This window comes from Elgaria multicarinata, chromosome 13, assembly GCF_023053635.1.
Source record: "Elgaria multicarinata webbii isolate HBS135686 ecotype San Diego chromosome 13, rElgMul1.1.pri, whole genome shotgun sequence".
In the NCBI taxonomy this organism is placed as follows: Eukaryota; Metazoa; Chordata; class Lepidosauria; order Squamata; family Anguidae; genus Elgaria; species Elgaria multicarinata.
This window is the reverse complement of record NC_086183.1, coordinates 6,529,976-6,554,443: the sequence shown is the minus strand read 5'-3', so window position 1 is coordinate 6,554,443 and position 24,468 is coordinate 6,529,976. Positions and strand designations below refer to the sequence as shown.

The 24,468-nt window shown below is 47.7% G+C and overlaps 2 protein-coding genes across 2 annotated transcripts in view; one reads left to right on the top strand and one right to left on the bottom strand.

Moving 5' to 3' along the window:
- The window catches only part of TMEM35B (transmembrane protein 35B), a 225,240-nt gene that overhangs the window by 25,058 nt on the left and 175,714 nt on the right, over positions 1-24,468 (top strand). The gene's annotated exons all lie outside the window — the stretch shown is intronic.
- Positions 21,604-24,468, bottom strand: part of DLGAP3 (DLG associated protein 3) — an 84,072-nt gene continuing 81,207 nt past the window's right edge. Inside the window, exon 11 of the mRNA XM_063140826.1 lies at positions 21,604-21,857. Within this exon, the coding sequence (XP_062996896.1) occupies positions 21,639-21,857 (219 nt within the window). The 3' untranslated portion in view covers positions 21,604-21,638. The remainder of the gene's footprint in view (positions 21,858-24,468) is intronic.

Sequence of the window (24,468 nt, the reverse complement as noted above, 5' to 3'; positions counted from 1 at the left end):
TGCTTCTCTAGCTTTCAGAGCCGCTTTGCCCCTCAAGTAGATGCTTTGTACTGATCCCCTCATGGAAGAAGGGACAATCCCACCTCCTCTCCAACATGTCACAGATGCAATTCTAGATGCTGTCCTGGACTTCTAACGTCTCTATTCTCCCACCAACCATCACTTGAACAGCTCTACTTAGGCTTGTCATGAGTCCTCTTTTACAGAGGACCAACCTTTATGTGAAGGGCCAAGTCCCATTTGGAGATAAAGAACCAGAAAGAACCGTTGCCCATCAAAATTTAGCATCTGGACAGCGAACGTAACTGCCTTGTCTTCTGCTTCATCAGAGGGCTTAAAGGTTCAGAGCAGACCTAGTTGCGACCTAGCGATACTAATGATATGGATTTGGTACCCTTTGGTGCCCTGATATGGTAGCCACAAGTCTTCTTTTACAGAGGACAGTCTTCTAATTGAAGAGTTATCCTGTCCAAGGCCCTCTCTCTTATCACTATCTGTTCTCTTTAAAGATAAAGAACTGTTGCCTTGGTTAGCAGTTGGACGGCAGGTACATGGGTTACCTGTTCACAGTCATCTGCACTATGGGGAAATGGACTGTATTTCTATTTAAATCAAATAATTATGTCTAAATTTGCCTCTCTGTGTATAATTCAGCATGTGCACGTTATGCAAATCAGTGTCTTCTTTGGCCTCTTATTTTGGGTGCTTCGTAAGTGGCCACCTTGCCCCTTCTGCTACTACAAGCTGCCAAAAGCACATCACCCCCTACTTCTGGGGTTGCCGCCTTTTGAAGCATCCCTTTCCGTGTGTTGTTCTCCCATTCTACAAGGTTGAAATGCCTCTCCCAGGGCTTTAGTCATTGGCAGTAAGAGCTTTAAGCTAAAATATGCCGGTCTTGGTCCCACAACCAAGAAGGCCCTCTTTCTTATCCCTATCCATGTGTTGTAGCTTTAAACTATGCCATAATCACAGAGTGGAGGAGAGAAATCTTAGCGCCTGCTAATTGCTGCAGACCCAAGGCACAACTATGAGGGAAGGTTGAAAAGTTGGTGATTTTCGTTGTAGGTATTTGTTTACTCTGCAACAGCCTGCCACGTGCTGGTTTCTGAAGCTGGGTGTGCTAACAAACCGTCCATAGCACATTTGTGTTTTTCTAGTCAGTTTAGTACTGCAGTGGAAGGCAAACAAGTGCATCCTAAAATGTTAAAGTAGGGGCAAGATATGGCCAGGCCCAGGCCCCAGAAAATAAGAAATTCCCTGTTAAAGAGGGCCAGTTGGAGATCAATGTGATTATGTTCATCAGCTGCACTGGATTCTGGTCCGTTTCTGGGCCCAGTTCAACATAGAATCATAGAATCATAGAATAGCAGAGTTGGAAGGGGCCTACAAGGCCATTGAGTCCAACCCCCTGCTCAATGCAGGAATCCACCCTAAAGCATCCCCAACAGATGTTTGTCCAGCTGCCTCTTGAATGCCTCTAGTGTGGGAGAGCCCACAACCTCCCTAGGCAACTGATTCCATTGTCGTACTGCTCTAACAGCCAGGAAGTTTTTCCTGATGTCCAGCTGGAATCTGGCTTCCTTTAACTTGAGCCCGTTATTCCGTGTCCTGCACTCTGGGAGGATCGAGAAGAGATCCTGGCTCTCCTCTGTGTGACAACCTTTTAAGTATTTGAAGACTGCTATCTTCAAATACTTAAAAGGTTGTCACACAGAGGAGAGTCATCATTGGTGTTGATCTGTAAAGCCCCAAACAGTGTGAGACTAGAGTACCTAAAGGAACGTCTTCCCACTGGAGAAAACGAGGCAGGTGGCAACAGGAATGAGGGCCTTCTTGGTTGTGGCACCCCACTTATGAAATAAACTCCCATACGAGGCTTGACTGGTGCCTATAACATTATCTTTCTGGTGGCAGGCAAAGTCCTTTCTTCTCTCCCAGGCATTTCAGAGCTTAGTTTTTAGCTTTTGTGGCTGTTTTTAGATATTTTATATTTATTCCTGTGCTGGTTATTTTGTATTATATTCAGTTCTACTTTTTGTAATTTGCCCATAGAATGGCTGTTATTAGGTGGATTCAAAATTAGGATGACCATATTTGGGAAACCCCAAAAGAGGACACTAAGTGGGGGTGGGGAGAGGCCACCATTAGCATGGCTGGTGGGGGGAATGTCATGCTTTCTGGAGGCCCTGATGATTGGAAAGGAGGAGGGGAGAGCATGTCATTCCCGCCACCCCCACTGCTCCAATTGGGGCTTTCTCTATAATGTCTGGGGATGACACGCTTTCCCCTTTAAGGGCCCAATTGGAGCAGTGGGGGGAATGATGCACCTCCAGAAAGTGTGCCATTCACCCCTGCCACGCTAATGGTGGCCTTAAAGGGGAAAGCATGTCATTCCAGGACATCACTGGCGCCATTCAGAAGACACCTTAAACCATGGCTTTAACCATGGTGGTTAAGCCTGAAAGCCAGGTTGTGTTCAGAAGACACCTTAAACCATGGTTTTAACCGTGGTGAATAAGCCTCTTTGCTTTAGTCGCTGTGGTTAAAGCCGTGGTTTAAGGTGTCTTCTGAACACAACCTGGCTTTCTGGCTTAACCACTGTGGTTAAAACCGTGGTTTAAGGTGTCTTCTGAATGGGGCCATAGAGAATTACAGAAAATCTCCCCTGACACCCAGTGTCGAACAAAAACCTGGACAAATCTGTGGAAATCCTGACAGTCAGTCACACTATAATAAAAATAAATAGCTGTTCAGTCTTCCATCTCTCCCCCAAGAGGCCCTGATCCATCTGAGGAGCAGGGGATTTCTTCAGTCCATGCGTATGCCTTTTAAACCAAGGATGGGAAACCTCACGTCAATCCCCCCCCAGATGGCAATGTCCCCTTTCCCGATGGCACACCCTTTTCTCTGACCGCCAATCATTTGGTGGTATCCCAACTTTTGTAGATTTCTTTTCTCCCATTCTACAAGGTTGAAATGTCTCTCCTAAGGCTTTAGTCACTGGCAGTAAGAGCTTTAAGATAAAATATGCTGGTCTTGGTGCCACAACCGAGAAGGCCCTCCTTTCCTTCAGCCCTGCCCCTATCACCTTTGGCCCCACCCACCAATGGAATGCGGCCCCCGAGAGGTTCTCTGCAATTGAATTTGTCCCCTGGGCTGAAGGAGGTTCGACACCCTTGTTCTAAGCAGTTATCCGTGGTGTTGTTTAGGGTACCCACCAACCTTCTCCAAGCTCATGGCAGACTTCCCTTTCCCTGCACAGAAGAACACAAACAAGAAAGCAGAGGCAAGATTTCAAAGGTTGACCAGGCCCTTGGCGTGGCTGCTAAGCAACGCTCTGGGCCCGGAGTAATCAAAGAGCAATGTTTTAATTATTAATCATTATTGTTATTATTGTTATTATTTCCATTACGGCTAAATTAGTTACAATAAAAATGGAATCACATGGAACGGGCACTGTACAGTATTTGTTTGTCGTACGAGTGGAAGGCCTTCCGCTTCCAGGCACATGGCTAAGAACTAAGATGTGGACGGAGGTCGAGCTCCACAGAGAAGCTTGGTTCCCTGGCATGGCATTGAGAAGACAGGCCGGCCGCCAAGCAGGGGAGGCAGGGGTTGTGTCACGGTCCCTTTGTGCCTCTAGCTACAGACGGATCTCAGACTGAGAGGCCCTGATTCCAAGGGGAAGCCCCTGAGATCCACCTGTTTTCAACAAGTGACTAAGACATGAGGTCGTGATAGAATTCTTTCCACTGATAGGACAAATGTGAGCCAGAGGGTGAGAAGACACGGGTGCATCCCACAGGGATGGTCTCCCGCATGAAGCCCGCTTGAAATGACTGCGCAGTCCCCATTCATTTCAATGGGTCTTTGGCGAGAGAACGTCTCTGTTTGGCTGTGCCCGTAGTACCTAAGGCTGTTTGGGATAAGTGTGTGAATGTGTGTGTGTGTGTGTGTGTGAATGTGTGTGTGTGTGTGTGTGTGTGTGTGTGTGTGGTCGCCTCACGGTCGCTTTCATAGCAATAGTTGACAAAGAAAAATTAAAAAACATCCGAGGCTGATCCAAACTTTCTCCTACATGTTGCATTGTATTTATTCTCTTACACAGCCCTCTAGGTGCAGGGTGGAGGCCAGAGGGTAGGTGCACACTCTGGAGAGAAGCACACAGAGAACACCGCGTGGAGGAAAAGTTTCATGAGAGAGCAAAATAATTTCACTATGGGTGCCATCCTATGCATGTTTAGACAGAAAAAAGTCCTACAATTCGTAGCGTTCCTCTGACTAGCGCATGTGGGGAATTGTAGGATTTTTTCCTTCTAAATAAGAATAGGATTGTGCCTTAAAATTTTTATATTCTTGTTGGCATAACAATGTTGTCCACTCGGGGCAGATGATGGAAAGCATATTCCACCCCCCACCCCCCAGTTGAGAAGCAATCCCAATATATATCCTTCTCTAGAATTTTGTTTTAAAATGGGAACAGTTTGGAGAACCCTTTGGAAAAGTTTCCGGAGGGTAGCTGTATTAGTCCTTTGTAGGAAAAAACCACAGCAAAATCCTAAGCATGCCCACTCAGAAGTAAGTCTCAGTTTGTTCAATGGAATTTACCTCTGGGTAAATGCGTTTAGGATTGCAGCCTTAAAGAATGAACTTGCATGATTGTTGTGTTGTATAGAGAAATCTCTTCATAGACACACAGAGGGGAAAAAAAATACCTGGAATGGTTTCCTGTTGTATAAATGCACCCCCATGTGGTGAAAATGGGGCGCGACCAAGCATTTCTCTGGAAAGAAAGAAAGAGAAAGAGAGGAAGAAAGGAAGGAAATTGTGTACATTTTTGGCACAGCGGCAAAAACAGACTCAGAATTGAGGTTTTGGCTAGATTTCTGCTGAGTCTCTTTCTAGTAGTTGTTTTAAATTTGAGGTTGCTTTTACAATTGTATTTCACCCTCTGGGATCTTGTGGGCCAAAGGGCGGCTGATAAAGATTTTTTAAAAAATAAATAATAATAATAATAATAATAATAATAAATAGTGCTACAATTTTATGATTAAAATTTACAATTCTATGATTAAAAAATAAAAATCCCAACCAGCCTTAGCTTTTGTGCTTGTTGGTCACTCGGAAGCCTTCAGTACAGGAGTGGCGTTCAAGTCCTGCTGCTGCGGGACGGACGGGGCCGCTGGAAGCGTTTCAATGCCGCGTCCTCCTTGTGAAGACCATTGGTTTGGGGAGTTCCAGATGGCGCCTCGCTTACCCGTGTGATTTCCCAGCATCCATCAGGCAGGAGGACCCTAACAGTCCAGCCATGGCGCCAGTCACGGCGTCGCACTCCCAGAATGCCCAAGTTGCAGTCCACCGTTCCTGCCCCTGATTTGGGCCTGTCCTGGCTTGCAAACGTGTCACCAGCAGCAATGTCCATCACGTGTCTTTCTCGGGCTCTTTTCCGCTGAGACAGAGCCTCTCCCAAGTCATCCGTGGAGGGTGGGATTAAAAAGCTCCCCCCGCTCCCTTGAAAGGTTTTCACAGTGCAAGAGGCTCCCTAGTTTGAAGCCTCAAAAGGTAGCACTTGGCTCGCTCTGCAGGTGCTGGATGGCCACCAAGCCCTGGTACCCCTTTAGCAGGAGGCCGCACCAAGCCACCTCTGCAGGTGGCAAAGGCTTGGGCAAGTGTTTTCCCCACAATTCCATGGGCCATGCTACATTGGGGGTGCACCAGGTGTGTGTGTGTGTGTGTGTGTGTGTGTGTGTGTGTGTGTGTACTGTGTGGTTGTGAGCCGAAAGAGCGAGGGAGAAGGCAGGAGCGTGGCAGGAGTACCGAAGGATGAGAACTTCAGGCACCGTCAGGGTGGTGATGAAAACATGAGGATACAAAGGGTCACCATCAGCGATTCAGTTGGGCCTTCTCAACACACCACCCATTACCTCAAACCAGTGGAGGCTGGTGCCTCCAATGTCAGCGAGGCTGTGAACCTGCTCCAGGGTTCAGTCTGAACCAGTCAGAACTTTAAAGGAGCTCTTCAAGGTGCAAAGCATTTACTCCATCACAGTGAGCTCTCCGCAAAGAACTTTGGATGGTTCCTTGAGAATTCTGATTAGTTCAGACTGAAGCGCCGAGCGGATTCACCACCCCACTGACATCGGAGCCACCAGCCTCCACTGCCATAACCCCAGAGAAATTCCTGGTCCCCAAACCCTTGCCCTCAAGACTTCTATGATTATGTTGGCTATCCTCAAAGGTGGGTGGGGAGGATGGAGAACGTGGGGGGTGAAGAGATCTTAAATGGTATTTCCAGCCCTTCAGCGCCGTGTCTGGAGATGTGTGATGCCCCTTCCCTCGCCCACACAGATGCCTCAGCTATTCCCGAGAAATGTTTTGCTAATTCCTAAAGAGTTTTCCTCTGAAAATCCTCGAAGGTGTTTTTGCTTGAGCACAAGGCCTCCAAAGCCACCTTAAAGTTTGCTCTGGGGTGAAATTTGGCAGCAACTTAGAGGCGTATGGGATTCCCCCTCACCTGAGGAATGTCACGAAGCTCACTGAAATCCTTCCTCGTGGATGTTCTCTTCTGAGCAAGAACCTCCACCTTTCCCTTTCTTGAGGCCAGACTTTCTCGACCAGGGGCCACCCAGCTGTGTTGAACTGCCACTCCCATCATCCCCCAGCCAGCATCTGAAGGGTGCTCAGTTGGGGAAGGCTGCATTAATTTGGTAGCAAACCTAGTTTTAGCTTTCTGGGATATAAAGGAATAAAGAAAAAGAAACATCTTAACTCATTTCTAGGCCTGCCCTTCCTAGCCCTGTTACCCTATATATATATATATATATATATATATATATATATATATATATATATATGAGAGAGAGAGAGAGAGAGAGAAAGAGAGTCATGCAGTTTCTCTAGGCCTCCATCTTGCATATTGATGAATGTGCTGCTACCTTTGTTTGTGGTTTCCCTCCACCCAAAAGTTTAAAAGGCCCAGCAGCTCAGTGCTGAGATGCAACAGGCTCCTAACTTCAGTTCCGCAAGAACCTTTCATGCCATGCCGCATGCAAGAGCAAATGTTCTTGCGTGAGTCCTCTGCGGTGGGCCTCTGTGGAAAATTCACTTCTGCTACTGGAGAGGCGCACGCCCTGTCAGCATCAGGGCCTGATCCAGAGATTCCCGATCCAGAGTCTTTCATACTCCAACATTAGTCGAGAGTGGGCAAGGCCTTTGGAATGCGTGGAAGCAAAACGGGGCTAATTTACTCCCTGCTGTGTTGGCAGTGCGGATGAGACAGAAGAGAAGTAATTCCTGCTAGGCTAAAGGACCATGGTTTGAGAGGATACGAGTAAATGCAGTGGTGGTAGCAGTGTGTCCTACGAGGTAGAACATGTGCTTTTCATGTCGAAGGTCCCAGGTTCTAACTCCAGTTATGTCCAGGCGGGAAAAATTCCTGCCTGAAGCCTTGGAGAGCCACCACCTGTCAGTGTCGGCAGTTCTGGACTAGATGGACCAAGGGTCTCATGCAGTTTAACGCCGCTTCCTATGTTCTTCCATGTTGAACATACGCTTGAGTGATGAGAAGTATGAATGGGCCTAGAATCAAAGCCCTCTTAAGGGCAGGTTTATGCAATCAACTGTCCTTATTTTTATTTTTTTATTTTTCAGTTTCATTGACCATGGCTGACTCTCACCTTCAGTGATATTGGGCCGATTCCTGTGAAAAGGGAGCCACAGAGAAATGACTTTGTGGTGACTGGTGAGGAGGGCTATTGAAACAATTGCTCTAGAAGCCTTAGGGGAAGTAAACAAACAAAGGACAGGATGGTAGTACTAGGGCCGGCGCTACCATTGGCCTCAGGTGGAAGATGGTGGGAGCTGGCAGCAAGGTGTTGGAGGAGAAGGAGGCTGTGGGCCGAAGAGGCCTTCCCTGACTCCCTTAAGCTAGCCAGCTGTTTTCTGGTGGGATGAAGGATGCTGTCCCCTTCCCAGTGCTGAAGAAGATTCAACTGCTGGCTTTTGTATATGGAATGGGAGGGGACGCCATCTTGTCCTTCACCCAAGGCAGTAAAATACCTTAGGCTGGGCATCAGTGGCACATGCTTTTAAATGTCCTTGGCTTTCTTAGTGCAAAGAAAGTGAAAATTGTTAGTGGAAACATGGGAGCCAGTCATGAATCTGGCTTGAGACTTCTATAGTACAATGGCATCTCCATAGCAACTGCCAGGCCTCACTGCAGCCTTTTGACTCCAGGCCAGTGGTTTTCAAAGTGTGATTTTTTTGGGGGGAAACCCAGAGGTTCCTTAGATTCTCCCTGAGAGGATCGGTCATGGTGGACGTTTCTCTGAAAGACAGTTTGCCCCACCACCAGGCGCTCGACACCACCAGGCGGAACGGCCAAGCCAACCCTGGGCCCCATGGTGTTCCTTGTCTGAGCCCTGCACTCCAGTCCCCAGTGGCCACCAGCTATATTTTCCCCAAGTGCAATGTGCCGGGCATCATTTGTTCCAGTGCATTGTGGGTAAGAGCAAAACAGGGTCATAACCACAACAAAGTTGCAGCTGTTTTTCTTTTTTAAACCCCAAATGCATTCGAACTAGAAAGCCTGGCACAATGCATTTTGTGAACACAAAGATGGCGCTGTGGGGACCGATGCCTGCTCAGATGCCCTGGTAGGAGAAGGACCAAGATGGAATCGTGCCCAGGGCCTCCAAAGCCCTGCACTCAGCAATGCCCCCCACTATCAATCGTTCCTTGCAATGTACTGATGCGGGGGGGGGGATCCTGGGTGTGCTGCAGGGGGTGATGGTGGGGACCTTTAAATTGACCTTGTGCCTTAGAACATACCCTGGCGCTTATCCCACGGTCCCGAACGATGGGGGAGCCAGTGTGGTATTGTGGCTAGCGTGTTGGACTAGGAATCGGGAGGTCCGGGATCTAGTCCCCACTCGGCCATGGAAACTCATTGGGTGACTTTGGGCCAGTCACACACTCTCAGCCCAGCCTACCTCACAGGGTTGTTGTTGTTGTAAGGATAAAATGGAGAGGAGGAGGATTATGTACACTGCCTTGAGTTCCTGAAGGAGGGAAAAAGACAGGATATATAAATGTAATCCTTGTCTGTTTCCTGAAGGTACAAAGCTTGAAAGCCACTGCCTGAGGCTACCATCAGCCTAACAGCATCAACCCATTCCCAAGAACTGGGTGCAACCAATATTGACCCACTGGAAGGAAGGGGCCTCAGAGAGACCCAGATGGGTTAAGGGCCTTCTGTGGGGAGAAGGCAAGGACGCCTTTTGCGATGCCACCTACTTGCCAGCAGAGGGCAGTGCTGTATTTCTGAACACGGCATCCGGGGGGTGGGGGAGGCTTAAAAAGCTCCGCTGTTGGATGGGTGCTGTCTTGGAAAAAGAGAGAGACATTTGTTTGATGCTTGGCCTGGGTCAGGTTTAATGAAGGAAAACCTTAGGGTAGTTTCATATGGCCAGAACTAACATGAAAAGGATGAAAGTGTGCGTGCGTGCAGGTGCCTGTTGAACATCTGGAGCAGTAGGGTCCCCCCCCATCATCACGTGCATTTTACCATACTAGCAATCACTGCTCTAAATGATCTTGACAGTGGACTATTTTCTCTACCTCCTGTTCGCTCTTTGCCCTTGTTCTAATAGGACATGTACATTGCTGAGCCCTTCAGCTGCTTTGGGAACACAAGTTGGTGGTCTGCCCCAGCCCTCCCCAACCTGGTGCCCTCCAGATGTTTTGGACTTCAGCTCCCACCAGCCCCTGCAAACATGGCCATTGGTCAAGAATACTGGGAGCTGTAGTCCAAAACTTCTGGGAGGCACCAGGGAAGCCTCCCAATACTCAAAATGGCTTCTTATCCCCTCCATTATCCAGCATGAATCCCCACCCCTTATCTTTAGTCTCCATGGCTTTAATATCCTGCCTTGAGATCCTGGCGTCCCAACTCTGTGATCCGCTGGTCTTCTGCCCCCTGGTCTCCATTTGCCCTGGCTGCCCACTGACACCTGGAGCTTCCTCCTTGAGCAGCTCTCTTCAGCCTGTGTTGGACTGCAATCCTCGTCATTCCCACACAGCATGGCCATGGGAATGATGGGAGTTGCACTCCAAAACATCTGGAGGGTGTTGGTTTGGCGAAGGCTGCCCTGGACCACTTCATGGTCTCATTTTCTCCCTCTTCTTCCAAACCCCAGCTCAAAAGGGGGATGCTGTAGCTGCATACTGCATTGCATAGCCTGCACTGAATGGTGAGTTGGACTAGATTAATGGTGGGCAACATTGGAGGCTCTGGGGGGCAATTTCAAGCCCCCTCCCAGAATCCCCTGCAGGGCTGAACCACCACAGAATGCCTGCTTTTAAAACTAAATGCGGCATTTTGGGGCCACTGTTGCCGTGTGCCATGAAATACCAGGAGCAAACCGGCAAACGTTTTGCTGCTGCTGCCAACACAGCAGCAAGTTTGGGTGGGGGTGGGGTGGCAGGGGCCACGCAAGGCAAGGGGAGGCTACAAGTGGCCCATGAGCCACGTGCCGCCAACCCCTGGGTGAAGCGAACTCTGCGATTCTATAAAACGTCTCTTATTCCCAGCCCAAATGAAGCCTAAGTAACACAGAGCTCTGCTGGCCACACTCCCTCCCTCTCTTCCTTCCCTTTGGTTCCCCTCCACCCCCGGACCCATCTAAATTTAGATTGTAAACGCTTTGGGGGCAGTGACCTGCCTTTGGATTATGCCATCCTGCACTGATGGGTGGCATGTTGTACACTTATGGAATGAACGCCCCGAAGAGGTTCACCTGGCACCTACACTGTCATCTTTCTGGTGCCCGGGAAAGACCATTCTTTTCTCCCAGGTCTGTTTAGAGATCTAATGCTAGGCCGTTATGGCTGTTCTATCAATTCCTGTGCTGTTTATTATATTGTATTGTATTCTTTTAGATATTTGCATTGCATTTTGAACTGTTTAAAATGGCATTTTAAGTTTTTAACGGGTTGTGCTCCACCCAGAGAACATTGGTTACTGGGCAGATTAGAAATGTACTAAATGAACATAAATAAATAAACACTATGTAAGGACTCCGATCCGGTTTAATGTTAGTCATGACTACACCCTTGGTGAAAGTAATGGGTTGAATATTGGCTTTGTTATGCTAACTTGTCCATTGATGTCAATGGGTCTGACCTTGTAAGAGAGCAATCCTATTGGCTCCGCCTGTGATACTCAGAAGCCTCCAGATTTGGAGGCTTATGAGTATCCAGTGCGGAGGAGGAGGCAATCCTCACCTCCGCTGCACCTCCCACTCTGCATTTAAGCTAGATGGGCTTTTTCACCCATCTAGCTGAGATGTTGGAAGGAGGTTACGGAGGCCTCTCGATATGGCCTAAGCTGGCCTCCCCATTTCCATCCCTTCCTTGCCCACCATCACACACCCTTTCCCTTACTTTCTGAGGTCGCTGGCATGATTCCCTTTGTGCCGGCTGCAAGGGGGAGGGGGAAGAGGGGGCTCGGACTCCTGGGTTTGAGGTTGGAGTGCTGAATCCACGAATCATGAATCCCATGACTCCCCAGACTTTTCTAGGATTGCTCTCTAAGGGCCAAAACAAACATTACTTTAAATGGCATCTTCCCCAACATTGAACAATAAAAAGGAAGGAGGAAAGAAAGAGACAATCAAAATAGAGTTAAAAATCTTTAAAAGCAAATGATGCTAATAAAACTGTGACTGGTTAGTCAGGGAAGGCTTGTTGAAATAAGAATGGCTCAGCAGGCACCAAAAATGAAACAATGTCTGTAGAGAAGGAGCCAATACCCTAAATGAACTACTTTGAGTAGACTCCAAATGGGCCACAGGTCCATGCAGAACCACCAGGAGCACCTCTTCAGGTGACCTCAGTGACCGGGCATGCTTTTAAGGGAGAATCTGGATCTTAAAAGCCCTCCTACCCCCCATGCTAGAGTCCTGACCTGGATCCTTGTGCAGATTCTTGTGTTGCTGCTAGACACAACTTTAACACAATGTCTGTTTTAACCTTGAGCATGACTCAGTCTAGATCCAAACCATTGGCATCCCAGTTACGGATGCTTGAGGAATTCAGACTTTGCAAATTCCGACACGGACGGACCTGATCCACAACGTCTGGACTAATGTGTAGATTGGAACTTAGTTATTTCATACTTCTTGAGTGTTCTGATGGCATTCTTGGCTCAAAAAATATAATAACCTCAAAATACATGTTTAAATATGTATTTTGACAGAAAATATGTTTAGAAATATGCATTTAAATTCAAACTTTCATATGGGTTTAAAAGTCATTGAGTAATGTAGAAACAATATGGAATGGATTTATCAGTGAACACATCCGAAAGTTTGACCAACTGCAAAGAGACTGACTCACCCCCATACCTAACCTGAGTTAGTCATTACTTAACTTGTTTTGTTAGTTTCAATGGGACTTAATCACAACTAACTTTAGCTGGATTGTGGCTGCTATAACCAACAAGCAAAGTAATAATAATAATAACGTGGTTGCCCTCAGAATTAATCTTTGCCTTTGGCACTATAGTGATGCATTTCTCATAGCTGGAAGAATATCCGGAGAAACTACAATGGATGAATGTTCGCTTGTTGTTCAAAGGCACAGGACCCCTGCCAGAAATAAAGTTGGGCATCTAAGACATATCTTACTCTTGGTTGCTATATTCTGAAACAGCAAGCCAAGCCAAAATATCTCTGCATAATAGACCTAGATGGGTCATGTGATACTCCCTAACCCTAAAAATATTTAGTTTGTCAGTTTCAGTTTTAAATCTGGTATTATATTTTTGCAATGCAGTTAGGTTCTATTGGGTTTTTATTTTTATACTACAGTTTAAACTTTAATTTTTTAATATTGTATTTTTTTGTCTTGTATTTTATGGTTTTAATTATTGTGAACCACCCAGAGAGCTTCAGCTACTGGGCAGTATAGAAATGTAATAAATGAATGAATAAACACAAACTTTCTGAGAGTTTCCGGGATAGCCTTATCCACTGGACAGAGCTAGAAGTCACCATTCCCTGACTGGCTCTAATGTTTTTTAACTGAACACAATTGCCACGCAAATTGCCAATGTTAGGAAAATAGGACTTGCACCATAGGTAAGATTCCCATAGAGAGGCTAACAGCGGTTTTCAATTTAGCACCAGAAGTTCAAACTGTGTGCTACTCTACTTTCTTTTAGATCTACAGTTGGAGCAAATCTACTGGTTTTTTGTTTTTTGTTTAAAGGAATTTATGTTGATCAGGTCTAATTTTTTTAAGTGAATTGAATACTGGCTTTACTCTGTTACTTGTGATATTTAATTAATTTTTTTGTATGCAGTCTTGAGCCACTTGACTGCTGATATAAAAAGATGATTAATGATAATAGTAATGATAATAATAATAAACACTGATTGTACAAAATAGGTAAAATATTGTGCATTGGGTCAATTTAAGTTGGTGCAGCAGTATGCAAACTTCTGAGTTTCGCAAAGTCTTTTAGGGTGACCATATGAAAAGGAGGACAGGGCTCCTGTATCTTTAACAGTTGTATTGAAAAGGGAATTTCTGCAGGTGTGCAGCACCTGGTGAAATTCCTTCTTCATCACAAAAGTAAAACTGCAGTAGCCCTGCCCTCTTTTTTATCTGGTCAAGAGGGCAGTGTTCCTGTTGTGATGAAGAGGGAATTTCAGCAGGGGCTGCATGCATACAAATGACAACTGCTGAAATTCCCTTTTCTATACATCTGTTAAAGATACAGGAGTCCTGTCCTCCTTTTCATATGGTCACCCTAGGCAAAGTCCTTGGATGGGGCTGTGTGAGGACATCAGGCAGCTCAGGAAGAATTTCACAGCTTCCTAAATCCACAAGAGCAGCCATGTTCTCAGTGACTGTGGTCAACCAGGTAAGGCATCACATGATCTTCAGACTGCAGGTCTGCTCAAGTGATTTTTCTTCACTGCGAAAAGAGATACCCACATCTAGAATCATAGCATGTCAGGGACTTGCAACATTTCAGTGCTCTTTCTCTCTCCAGTGATGCACAGTACCACTTCCCCATGTCCTAACAATTTCACATTGTGGATCCTCAATGGCTTCTCCAACCTGGTGCCCTCCACATGTGTTGGACTGCAACGGCTATCATTCCCAGCCAGCATGGCCATTTGGACTGATGGGAGTTGCAGTCCAACAGGAAGGCAACAGGTTGGAGAAGGCTGCTTTAGGTTATTGGCTACTGCTGGCGTAACATGATGACATTGGAAAATGGGGGGGGACACATCTCAAAAGGGAGGTAGCCCCTGTATGGAGGCAGCCCCGTCTTCCTGGCAAGCCTTTGACCTGGCCTTTTGAACGTTCTGTAAAAAGAAATCCCACTCAAACCCCTGAATGTGTAAACTCCTTAAAAGTCTCTGATTCATCTCGTCCGTATTCTGAGCACATCCCCAGACTTTGATCGGTGGTGGGTGCTCGATCACATTTTGCCCTGTTCTCTGTCCAAATAAGGCCCTGGCGTTGTCGGATTCAGGGCAGGAGCGGAGACAGAAAGGACACCTGACTTAATCGGATTACATTGCCCTAGCATGAATCATGGCTTCCAATTACCTTTCCAGCAAACCCTGCCTGCGTACTTGATGCGACAGCCAATGTGCCTGTAGCCGAGGCTGCGTCAGTTCCATTGCTGGGGGAGTCATCCTACAAATGTGCCATTGGAACCATGAGGCTCGGGACAATCAGACGGTGACGGAGGGGACCCTCCAACACTGTGATTGCACAGCAGCTGCATCTACCTCAAATTCTGCAATGGTGCATCTAGGTCATTTTAGACATAGGGTCCAATCCTATGCATAAGAACATCAGAAGAGCCCTGCTGGATCAGACCAAGGGCCCGTCTAGTGCAGCACTCTGTTCGTACAGTGGCCCACCAGCCATCGGCCATGGACCAACAAAGCAAGACACCATGCAACAGCACCCTCCCACCCATGTTCCCCAGCAACTGGTGCATATAGGCTTACTGGAGGTAACACATAGCCATCAGGGCTAGTAGCCATTGATGCATGTTTAGACAGAAAAAGTCCTACAGCTCCCAGCATTTCTCAGCCAGCCATAAAAAAGTCCTACAGCTCCCAGCATCCCCTAGCCAGCCATGCAGGCAGGGGAACGCTGGGAGTTGTAGGACTTCTTTCTGCCTAAACATGCATAGGATTGCACCCTTAATGGACTTACACCTCTGCCCCCCCATATCACTTCAGTTGTGAAGCAGACAACTCATATTTCTCCTGTCTGCTCCTCACCATTTTATGCTTTATGACAGCTCCTTCTTTCCAGATTCCAAAATGTTTCCAAGCCCGATAGACAAAATACTCTGAGCACATACATGCTCTTTTGCTCTTGACACTGACTTAAATCCTAGCACCGTCATGACTGCAGGAAGAACATGGAATTTGCTTTGGCTACCCTGATGTGGAATATTTATTCAGGAATAAGCATCATTTTGCTGTAGAAAAGGACGCTCTGTTTTTAAAGTGAAAAAGAATAAAATAAAGGCGTACAGGGGCCCGGCCAGCTGCTGCCATGTGAACAAACAAGGGAGAACAGTGCAGCACTGACCTGCGCTGGGCCTGGTGGGGCGGCCTGCCCATGTCAGCCCAGGGGCTGAGACTGGGCCTGTTTGCTACTACATCCATCACTTGCCACTCTTTGGATGGTGTCTTGGGCTGCAGCGTGCCGGATCTTGGCCCTGAGGGTCAACCCTAGTTGTGTCCCTGCTGCTCGGAACTAGTTGTTTTTGCGCGGGTGACACCGCTTGAATTGGACACAGACTGAAGGTCAGCTCCATTGGCTCTGCTGGTTGCTTGGGGTGTAGGTGAGATGAGGGTGCTTTTTCGGGAGTGGCTCCCCAGCTCTGGAATGATCTCCGAAGGGACGTTCACCTGGTGCCCACACTGCTGTCTTAATTTTTTTTAAAAGTGTATTTTTGTTTTATTATCCCAGTACCTGCAATGTGGTTTTTGCTTCCTATACCAGATATTGTATGTTAGGCTGTGTTGGCATGTATATTGTCAATTTTATTGTGATATTATTATTATTATTATTATTATTATTATTATTATTATTATTATTATTATTATTATTATTATTATTTGCCTAGCAAAATTTATTTATGAGCCAAATAAATAAGGATTCAGGGAGAGCCATCGTATGGCAGCATCTAGACAGTGTAGTGAGGCTGTTAGGACATTTTGGATTCCTGGATCCAAGGTCAGAGACAGTGTTCCGACCTTGGAGCCAGGAGTCTGAGCTTCCCTCCCTCTCCCTCTTGCAGCTGGAATGGGGAGAACCACATTGGCTGCTCCTCCGAGCTTGCAAAAGTGAGCTTGGAGGGGATGGAAAGGGAATGTTTCTGTGGGAACGGGGGAAGGGGACTAGGAAGTGGGGATATGAGCCCTCCCCAGCCACCTTGCCTCCCCCTTCACAGAGCCCTACCTAGACAGGCAAAACTCCCATCTAGCAAAAATACAGAGCGCTCTGCCTATGATGCATGACAGACTCCAGAAAGGATTGCACCCTTCACCTCCTTCCCTCCAGTGGTAACATTCTAACAGACTCCTCTGTTGCCATTTGCAGAGGTGGGGGTGGGGGTGGAATGAAAGAGGCCTTTCCAAGTGAGCAACTGAAATGGAATAAGGCACCTGCTCTGCGAAAGGGCCAATGGCTGGTCCCACTGGGCCAGATAGGCACTGGTGACCTTTGACCCCACTGAAATATACCCGGTCACTACGTTCAACATCTAAGGTCCTCCCCCGGGTGCCTACTCTGAGAGAGGCTCGGAGTGTGGCAACAAGGGACAGGGCCTTTTCGGTGGTGGCCCCCAGACTGTGGAATGATCTCCCTGACGAGGCTTGCCTGGCACCAACACTGCAATCTTTCCGATGCTAAGTTAAGACTTTCCTCTTTGCCCAGGCATATGGCGGCACATCTTAATCACCCACATGTTTAGTTTTTTAATGGTTTTTAATGCTTTGTGTGTGTATGTTCTGTGTTTTAGAACTTTAAATTTTGTATACTCGTTTTTATCTTAATTTTAGAATTTCTGTAAACCGCCCAGAGAGCCCTGGTTATGGGGGATGGTATATAAATGTAATAAATAAATAAATAAACAAACAGAAGTGGCAAAGTGGGGTAAGACAGATGTTCTTGGGAAGCACAGAGTTTGCTGGGGTCAGAAGAAAAGCCACCCCCACCCCCAGGTGGAGGCAAGTGGAACCCTCTGCGGCGACCAATTGACCTGCCCCTAATTTACCCTTGCTTGTGACGCAAGCAAGGGATGTGTTGTTTACTCCGTGTCACATGAGAAAAACAAAATATATTCTGCGCCCTGCTGGCTCAAATTCTGTTGCAAGAAAAGCTGGATTTGTTTATTTTTGTTCATTTATATAGTGGAGGCTGGTGGCTCTGAAGTCAATAGGGCAGCGAATCTGCTCCAGGTTTTAGTCAGAACCAATTCGAACTCTAAAGGAGGTACCCAAGGTGCGGATAGCTCTTTTAGCATTCTGGCTGGTTCTGACTGAAACCCAGAGCGGATTCATTGCCCCACTGACATCAGAGCCACCTGCCCCTGCTGCATTTATACCCTGCAGCAGAGATGCGGTTTCCAAGCAGTTCCCCATTCAGGCACCTGCCAGATCCAAGTCTGGGTAGGTTCTAGAGATGTTGGGAATTCGTGTCATCGGCCAATAGCCCATGGCCTGCAAACAGGAGGCATTTTAACCACCTCTGTAACTTGAATTTATCTTCAGTTATGCTGCATCTGGTAGTTATGGGATTCGGGCAAGTTGTATTATGGGAAATAAAGCCCTGCCCCGGTTCCTAAAACAATGACTCAATAACACCCCCCTGGTCAGAGATTTCACCAGTCATTGTCACACACCTTCAAGATACTTTCTATCTTCACAGCCAGAAGGGCCAAAAGCTTGCTTCTGAAAATGAAGACGGAAAGCCAAATTCTGTGGCCTATTATCACACTCATGTGTCCTTCTGCTCCTGCATGGGTTATTTTCATACACGCTGCCCTGTGGTCTTTATTTTACTTCCGTTCTTTTTCTCCCCCCCTATTTTCACTAACAGGTTGGGGCCCAATGAAGAACATCCATTCCATCTACTCCATCTTTCTCACCCAACACCAGGTGCCAAGATGGCAGCTGGGTGGGTAAACATGGGGAACAGAAGACCCTGTGGCTGGACCAGACCAACAGCCCATGTGGTTCACTAACCAGGGCTGGATCTACACTACTGCTTTAAAGCGCTATAAAACTGTTATAAAGCGCTTTAAAGCAGTAGTGTAGATCCAGCCCAGGTGCCCAGAGTGTTTCACCAGGTGCCCTTGGGAAGCCCACAAGCAGGGCAGAGGGCAATAGTCCTCTCCTGCCATTGTTCCCCAGCAATTGGTCTTCAGAGCCATGCTGCTGACTGAACCAGGAAAAGTAGGGATTTGAAGTTTTTGGTTTGTGCTGGAAGGTCCAAAAAGTCCACTCTATCCCACGCTAGACTAACCTTTGTAAACTGTCCAGAGAGCTTCAACAATGGGGTGGAATAGAATTAATAATAATAATAACAACAACAACAACAACAACAACAATAGTCTCATTTGAAGTGTTCTCAGCGTCTGCCTCAACCAGGACTCAGGATCTCCCCCTCTTATCCCAGCATGCTCGCTATGGCACAGCAAGCCCTAAAACCATGGTAGGCTTAGCCACCAGTCAAGCGCGTTTTTGGCTACCTAAATCAACGGGCTTTGGTGGCTGTCCCCACTGAGAGGCATATGACTTTTCCTTTTGACACATGGCCTAGTATAGGATGGGAGAAGCCCAAGTGGAAGCAACCCCAGATCCCATCAGGCCAACAAAAAGTGCCACCTGCAAACTGGAAACAGACAAAGGGGTCTCCTGATGCCTTCTACAAAGCTTGATTTTGAGTGGGGAGAATGGAACAGAACTAGCAATGCCTGTAGGTCTTTTGCTTGACCCTTTTTTTTAACGTTGTGAAATCAACTCACATTACTTTCCCTCTCCCCACAACTACTCTCGAAGGATTGCTCACCTAGGCTCAACGGTGCTAGCCTACGATGATCTTGCAATTTGCTGTTCTCTCCTCCAATCTCCTATTGAATGGTCCTGATCTTGATATGCATTGGAAAATGCCATCATGTCCTATTCTGGAACAAGCCATCCCTGGTGTTGGAAGATACCCAGTTGACCATCTACTATACCTTTGCCCAGTCTTGAGCCCTCCAGATATATTGAGCTAAACTCCTATCATCCCCAGCTAGAATGGCCAATGGTCAGGCTTCATGATGGCTTTCCTAATGAGATCCATGCCAATGCCACCACCCCTCCTAATGTGGCCTCTATGCTGGTGTTTCCCACATCTTCCCCTTCCACATTAATGATTTCTGCATTAACAGAGTAGTGTGGGATGCACCAGCCATGCCACTCTCATGTCGTAAGAACCAGCTTCATGCAACGAGATCTCTTCAACTGGCAAAATCCCAGGGAGATGCCCTTCCTTTCTTCCTTCCTTCCTTTCGGAAGCTCCACCGACTGAGATCCCACAACCCTCCCCAACAGCTTGCTTGTGCTGATAGTTGCTCCTACTTCTGTTCTCAGTAGAAAGGGTGAAAAATTGCACCACCTCTTTTCATGCGGACACCCTCATAAATATCCAGGCCACCAACACCAGTCCTATTAACTTCCTGTCTGTAGGCCAGTGGCTTTCCAAACTGTCTTCCTCCCTGGGACGTTTGGAGCTTCTTGAGGAGAAGATTAGCAAGGCAGACATCTTGCCCACCACCATTGACCCTCTTCTCTTCCAAACCTAGACTTGCTGGAAAGTGTTTGGCTTGTTCTAACACAGCCTTCCCTAACCAGATGTCCTCCAAATGCATTGGAATACAACTCCCATCATCCTCAGCCAACGTGGTCTTTAGGTTAGGGAAGGCTGTTCTAGGTTATACTCTCATTTTGCAATAGGCAACGCTGAAGCTCAACATGCTGTGTCTGCAGTGCCCTATGTGAAATCAATGGATTTCCTAGAATCCTTTGCAATGTGCAAAAGTTCCATTTCAAGCAAGTCAATATGGAATGTTCCCTGAAGATAGGATGTTTTAAAATCTACTGCTCTGAGCTAAACACCTGTTCCTTTAGCCCTTTCTCAGCCTATTTGTCCTGTAGATCATGAATGGGCAGAAGGTTCTTCTCCAGATGTTTCAGACTTCAACTCTAAGTGGTCAGGAATGCTGGAAGCTGAAGTACAAAACATCTGGAGATCTGCTTTCTGCCCATTCCTGCTATAGAAGACTCCTTAACACCACTGTAGCTTTCCTCTGAAACCCTCTCTTTCTTCCCACCACCCTTCTTCTCGAAACCCAGAATGGAACGTGTAACTCCAGTGTGCTGAGCAGGGTGGAATGATGACCTCCCAAGTCCTGAGAACGATGCTCCTCAGATGCAATGCGATGAGCTGTTGGCCATTTGAGGGGCACCATCAAACACTGGACTCAACAGGCCAACACTGTTGGGGGCTCTCTCTACAGGAACATGTTCTCCAAGACTGAGGAAGTTGGATATGCACTGCTCCTTCCCAAACTAGTTGGGCATGCCTAAAATCCACCCAGAAAGCCAATGGCTCAGTTTCACCATGTCAGAGATGACCAGGCTTACCCACCTACAGATCTCCGGGCAGATACAGCTGTAGTCATCCAACTCCCTGCTGGAACCATTTGTGTGTGTGCATGAAGGGGGCTGGGTGTGTGTGGGAGACCTTTGTATATGTTGGGCGTGTGGAGGGTGGGGCATTGGGCTGCTGACATGGGACAGGGTGGATGGTGGTGGTGGGGGTCTCCTGAGGAGACGAGAAGCCTCTCGCCATCAGAAACACAGCTGTGGTCTCGGGCAAATTCTGCCCTTTCGGTTATATTTATAGAAGTACATATACATATATATTTATATTATAAATATTGGTGGGCCTAGATCCCATGGATGCAGAGTGACGGGGTTGTCAATGGGGGCCCCGATCCTGCAGGACAGTGAGAAAAGCTCATGTGAAGAGAGGGCTGGATCAATGGGGCAGGGGTGGACTCCAAGTGGAGCAGGGGGCAAAGGTTAGAAGAAGAGAGTTCAAGGAAGGCAAGAGGAAAGGTCTGGATCAGTCTCCTCCGACTTGGCCCCTTCCAGATGGGTTGGACTATGACCCCAACATGCCACGCTGGCTGCGAATGATGGGTGCTGCAGTCCAACACATCTGGAAAGGGCTGAGTTGGGAAAGGTTGGTTTCGATGGACCGGAGGAGAGCAACTGGCGAAGGTTGGTCACCGCCAAATCCTGCTGCAAATGATGGGTGAATGAGCCAGAAGCCCAGTTTCCACGTCTGTCTGGCCTTAGGTCCATGGATTGCAGGAGTTTCTTGGTTTTTTTGTTTTAAAAAAATCATTTCAAAGACTGTGGCTGGGCCTCGAGTCGCCCTCCCTGGAGAGATGGTGGAACGCAGCCCGCGGGTCACAGTGTGCTGCGTATTCCGCGTGGACGGGGTCATTAGAAAAGCCGCCCGCCCCGTTGCCGGCCTCACAGTCTGGTCTGGGCCTCGGGGATGTAGATTTCGATGCTGTCTGCACTCTCGGTGGCCGAGCTCTGGCGGAAAGAGGCCGCCCGCTTGGCTGCCAAAAGCCTCTTGCGGGCCTCTTGCCTCTGACGGTCCACAGAGTCCAAGGACCGGTCCTTCACCGGGTGCAGCCGGGAGCGCGGTGGCTTCTTTGGTATCGGCGGAGGCACCTTCTTCTCCTCCTGCCAAAGAGACGCAGAGACGGGGTTAGTGGGAAAGGAGCAGGCCCCACGATGGGCAAAGAGGTGAGGTGGGGGTTGGAAGTTAGAGTGCCCGGGGGGTTGAACTGCAAGCCCGGGGGCCAGGGTCATGCCCCCTTCCTCTGCCCCACCTCCTTCCCTCCGCACGTTGCTTGTTCGTTCCTGGCTTTTAAGAACATAAGAACACAAGAAGAGCCCTGCTGGATCAGACCAAGGGTCCCTGTAGTCCACCCAGTGGCCGACCAGCTGTCGACCAGCAGGACATGGCTACAACATGTTGTACATCGGCTAGGCTTACTGCCTCCGACACTTAGCCATCAGGACTAGTAGCCATTGAAAGCCTCCTCCTCCTCCATGAATTTGTCCAATCCCCTTTTAAAGCCATTGCTGGCCATCACTACATCTTGTGGCAGTGAATACCATGGTTTAACTACGCACCATTTTGCACCATTTCTCTCCTCCCTTCCATTTTAATGGTTGGAATAGCTCTCCAAAGGTTTAGTTATTGGCACTAAGAGTTTTAAGCTCAAATATGCTGGTATTTGGAAGATTTTGGTATTTTGGGTCCTGTCTGCTATTGCCTTTGACTCCAGGGTGCAGGGAATGACTGCAAATATTGGTGGTATAGACAGATCTATCTCTGAGCATGCATAACTCATTGGGATGCTTATGCACAAGTTGACATGAGCCTACAGATGTATAGCTATCAGCGGTGGCTCTGATGCCAGTGGGACAGTGAATCCGCTCCGGATTTCAGCCAGAACCAGTCAGAACTCTAAAGGAGCTCTCCAAGGGTGTTCACAAAATAGCAAAAAATACCAGCATATTTTAGCTTAAAGCTCTTACTTCCAGTTAACTAAGTCTTTGGGGAAAATGCACAAGAGCTAGGAAACCATCCAAGGTGGACCGGGGAAAAGGGTGCGGCCATGCGAGAAATCTTGGAAGGTCAGATTGGGACCCCAGCAGGGGAGGCTGGGGGCCTCTGGTTTAAGTGGGGCGGAGATTCCATTATGGGTTTTAGTTACAACAGGGTCTAAAAGAGCCATCCAAGGTGCTGGACCCAGTTTGGGGAGAGGGTTCTGCACCTTGGATAGCTTCTTTAGACTTCTGGCTGGTTGTAACTAAAACCTAGAACGGAATCTCTGCCCACCGAAATTGGAGTGACCAGCCTCCCCTGGACCCCAGGCAGGCTGGATTGGATCCCCTGGCCTGATGTCCAACACTCCGGCTTGAGGACCTCCATGTCTGGAAGCACCTTGTGTTTTTTTGGACAGACAAGAAGTGTTCCCCTCTTTTATCACTAATTTGGGGGTGGGGGGTATGGCGATGCAGGTAGCGAGGAGCAGAGGGGGCTGAGTGGAGAGTCCTGTGTATGTGTGTCTGCCTGGCATGGGGGTCATGAAGGATGTAGCTGGCAGGCACATGAGAGCAAAGAAGGGAGCTCATGGTATTGAGACCCCCTTTCTAGGCTGAGGCCCTGGCCTGTGTCCAGCCCCATCAGCGGGAGGGGCTGACTGCAGTCCGGAGGACACTGTCCCGAGTGCAAATTTAACGTCAACCTGCACAGCTGTGTGTGGGTGCATGTGCAAGTAGCTGCAGAGAGAGAGAATAGAAGCATTAAAGCAAAACCAAAAAGGGAAGAAAGAGAAGAAGCTCTCTGCCAAGAGTGGAGCATCTGCCCGCCTCTACGTTCAGAGAGGAAAGGGAGCGTTGCTGTTCTGTTCTGCCATTAAAAAAAGAAAATGAAAAAAAAGAAAAAGAACAAAGGTTCGTTAAAAATGCCCAATTATTTTGCCTCAACCGGCAATGCAATTTGAGAGGGAGGGAAGGAGAGAGAGAGAGAGAGAGAGAGAGAGAGAGAGAGAGAGAGAGAGAGAGAGAGAGATGAAAACAGCTGTGATGGCTCTCTCTGAATCTCTCATCTCTCTTTTCCACCCGTCAAATCTTGCAAGGCCGCCAGAGGGGAGGGAGGCGCCCAGCTGCAAACTCAGCTGTGAGGATGAGCCGGGTCCCCAAATGAGCGCATCCCTTATATATGCCTGCCCGAGACCTGAGATCTGTTGGAGGAGCCCTTCTCTGCATCCCACCAATGCAACATATACGTTATGATGGGACAAGGGAGAGGGCCTTCTCTGTGGTGGCACCCCGACTGTGGAATGCCCTCCCCTTGGAGGCCCGATTGGCGCCAGCATTGATTGCATTTCGACGCCAAGTAAAAACATGGCTTTTTAACAAAGCCTTTGATGGTTAAACTCAGTGGCACATTGTTTTAACTGTTTTAACTGCTTTTACTGCTTTTAAATTACATATTGTTTTAACTTGGCTCATGGTTTAATTTGTTTTTAACTGTGCATATTTATTGTTTTATACTGTATGTTTTTATCTGTACGCTGCTTTGAGATCTTAATGATATAGGGCGGGATATATATGTTTTAAATAAATAAATAAATAAATAAATAGGCAGGGTTGGCTCTGGAAGGTGGCATGGTGGAGCTTCAGTTGGTGCACCAAAGTGTGTGGCTGTGTGCCTTTGTGTGTGTGTGTGTGAGAGAGCGAGAGAGAGAGCGAGAGAGAGAGAGAGCGACAGAGGTAG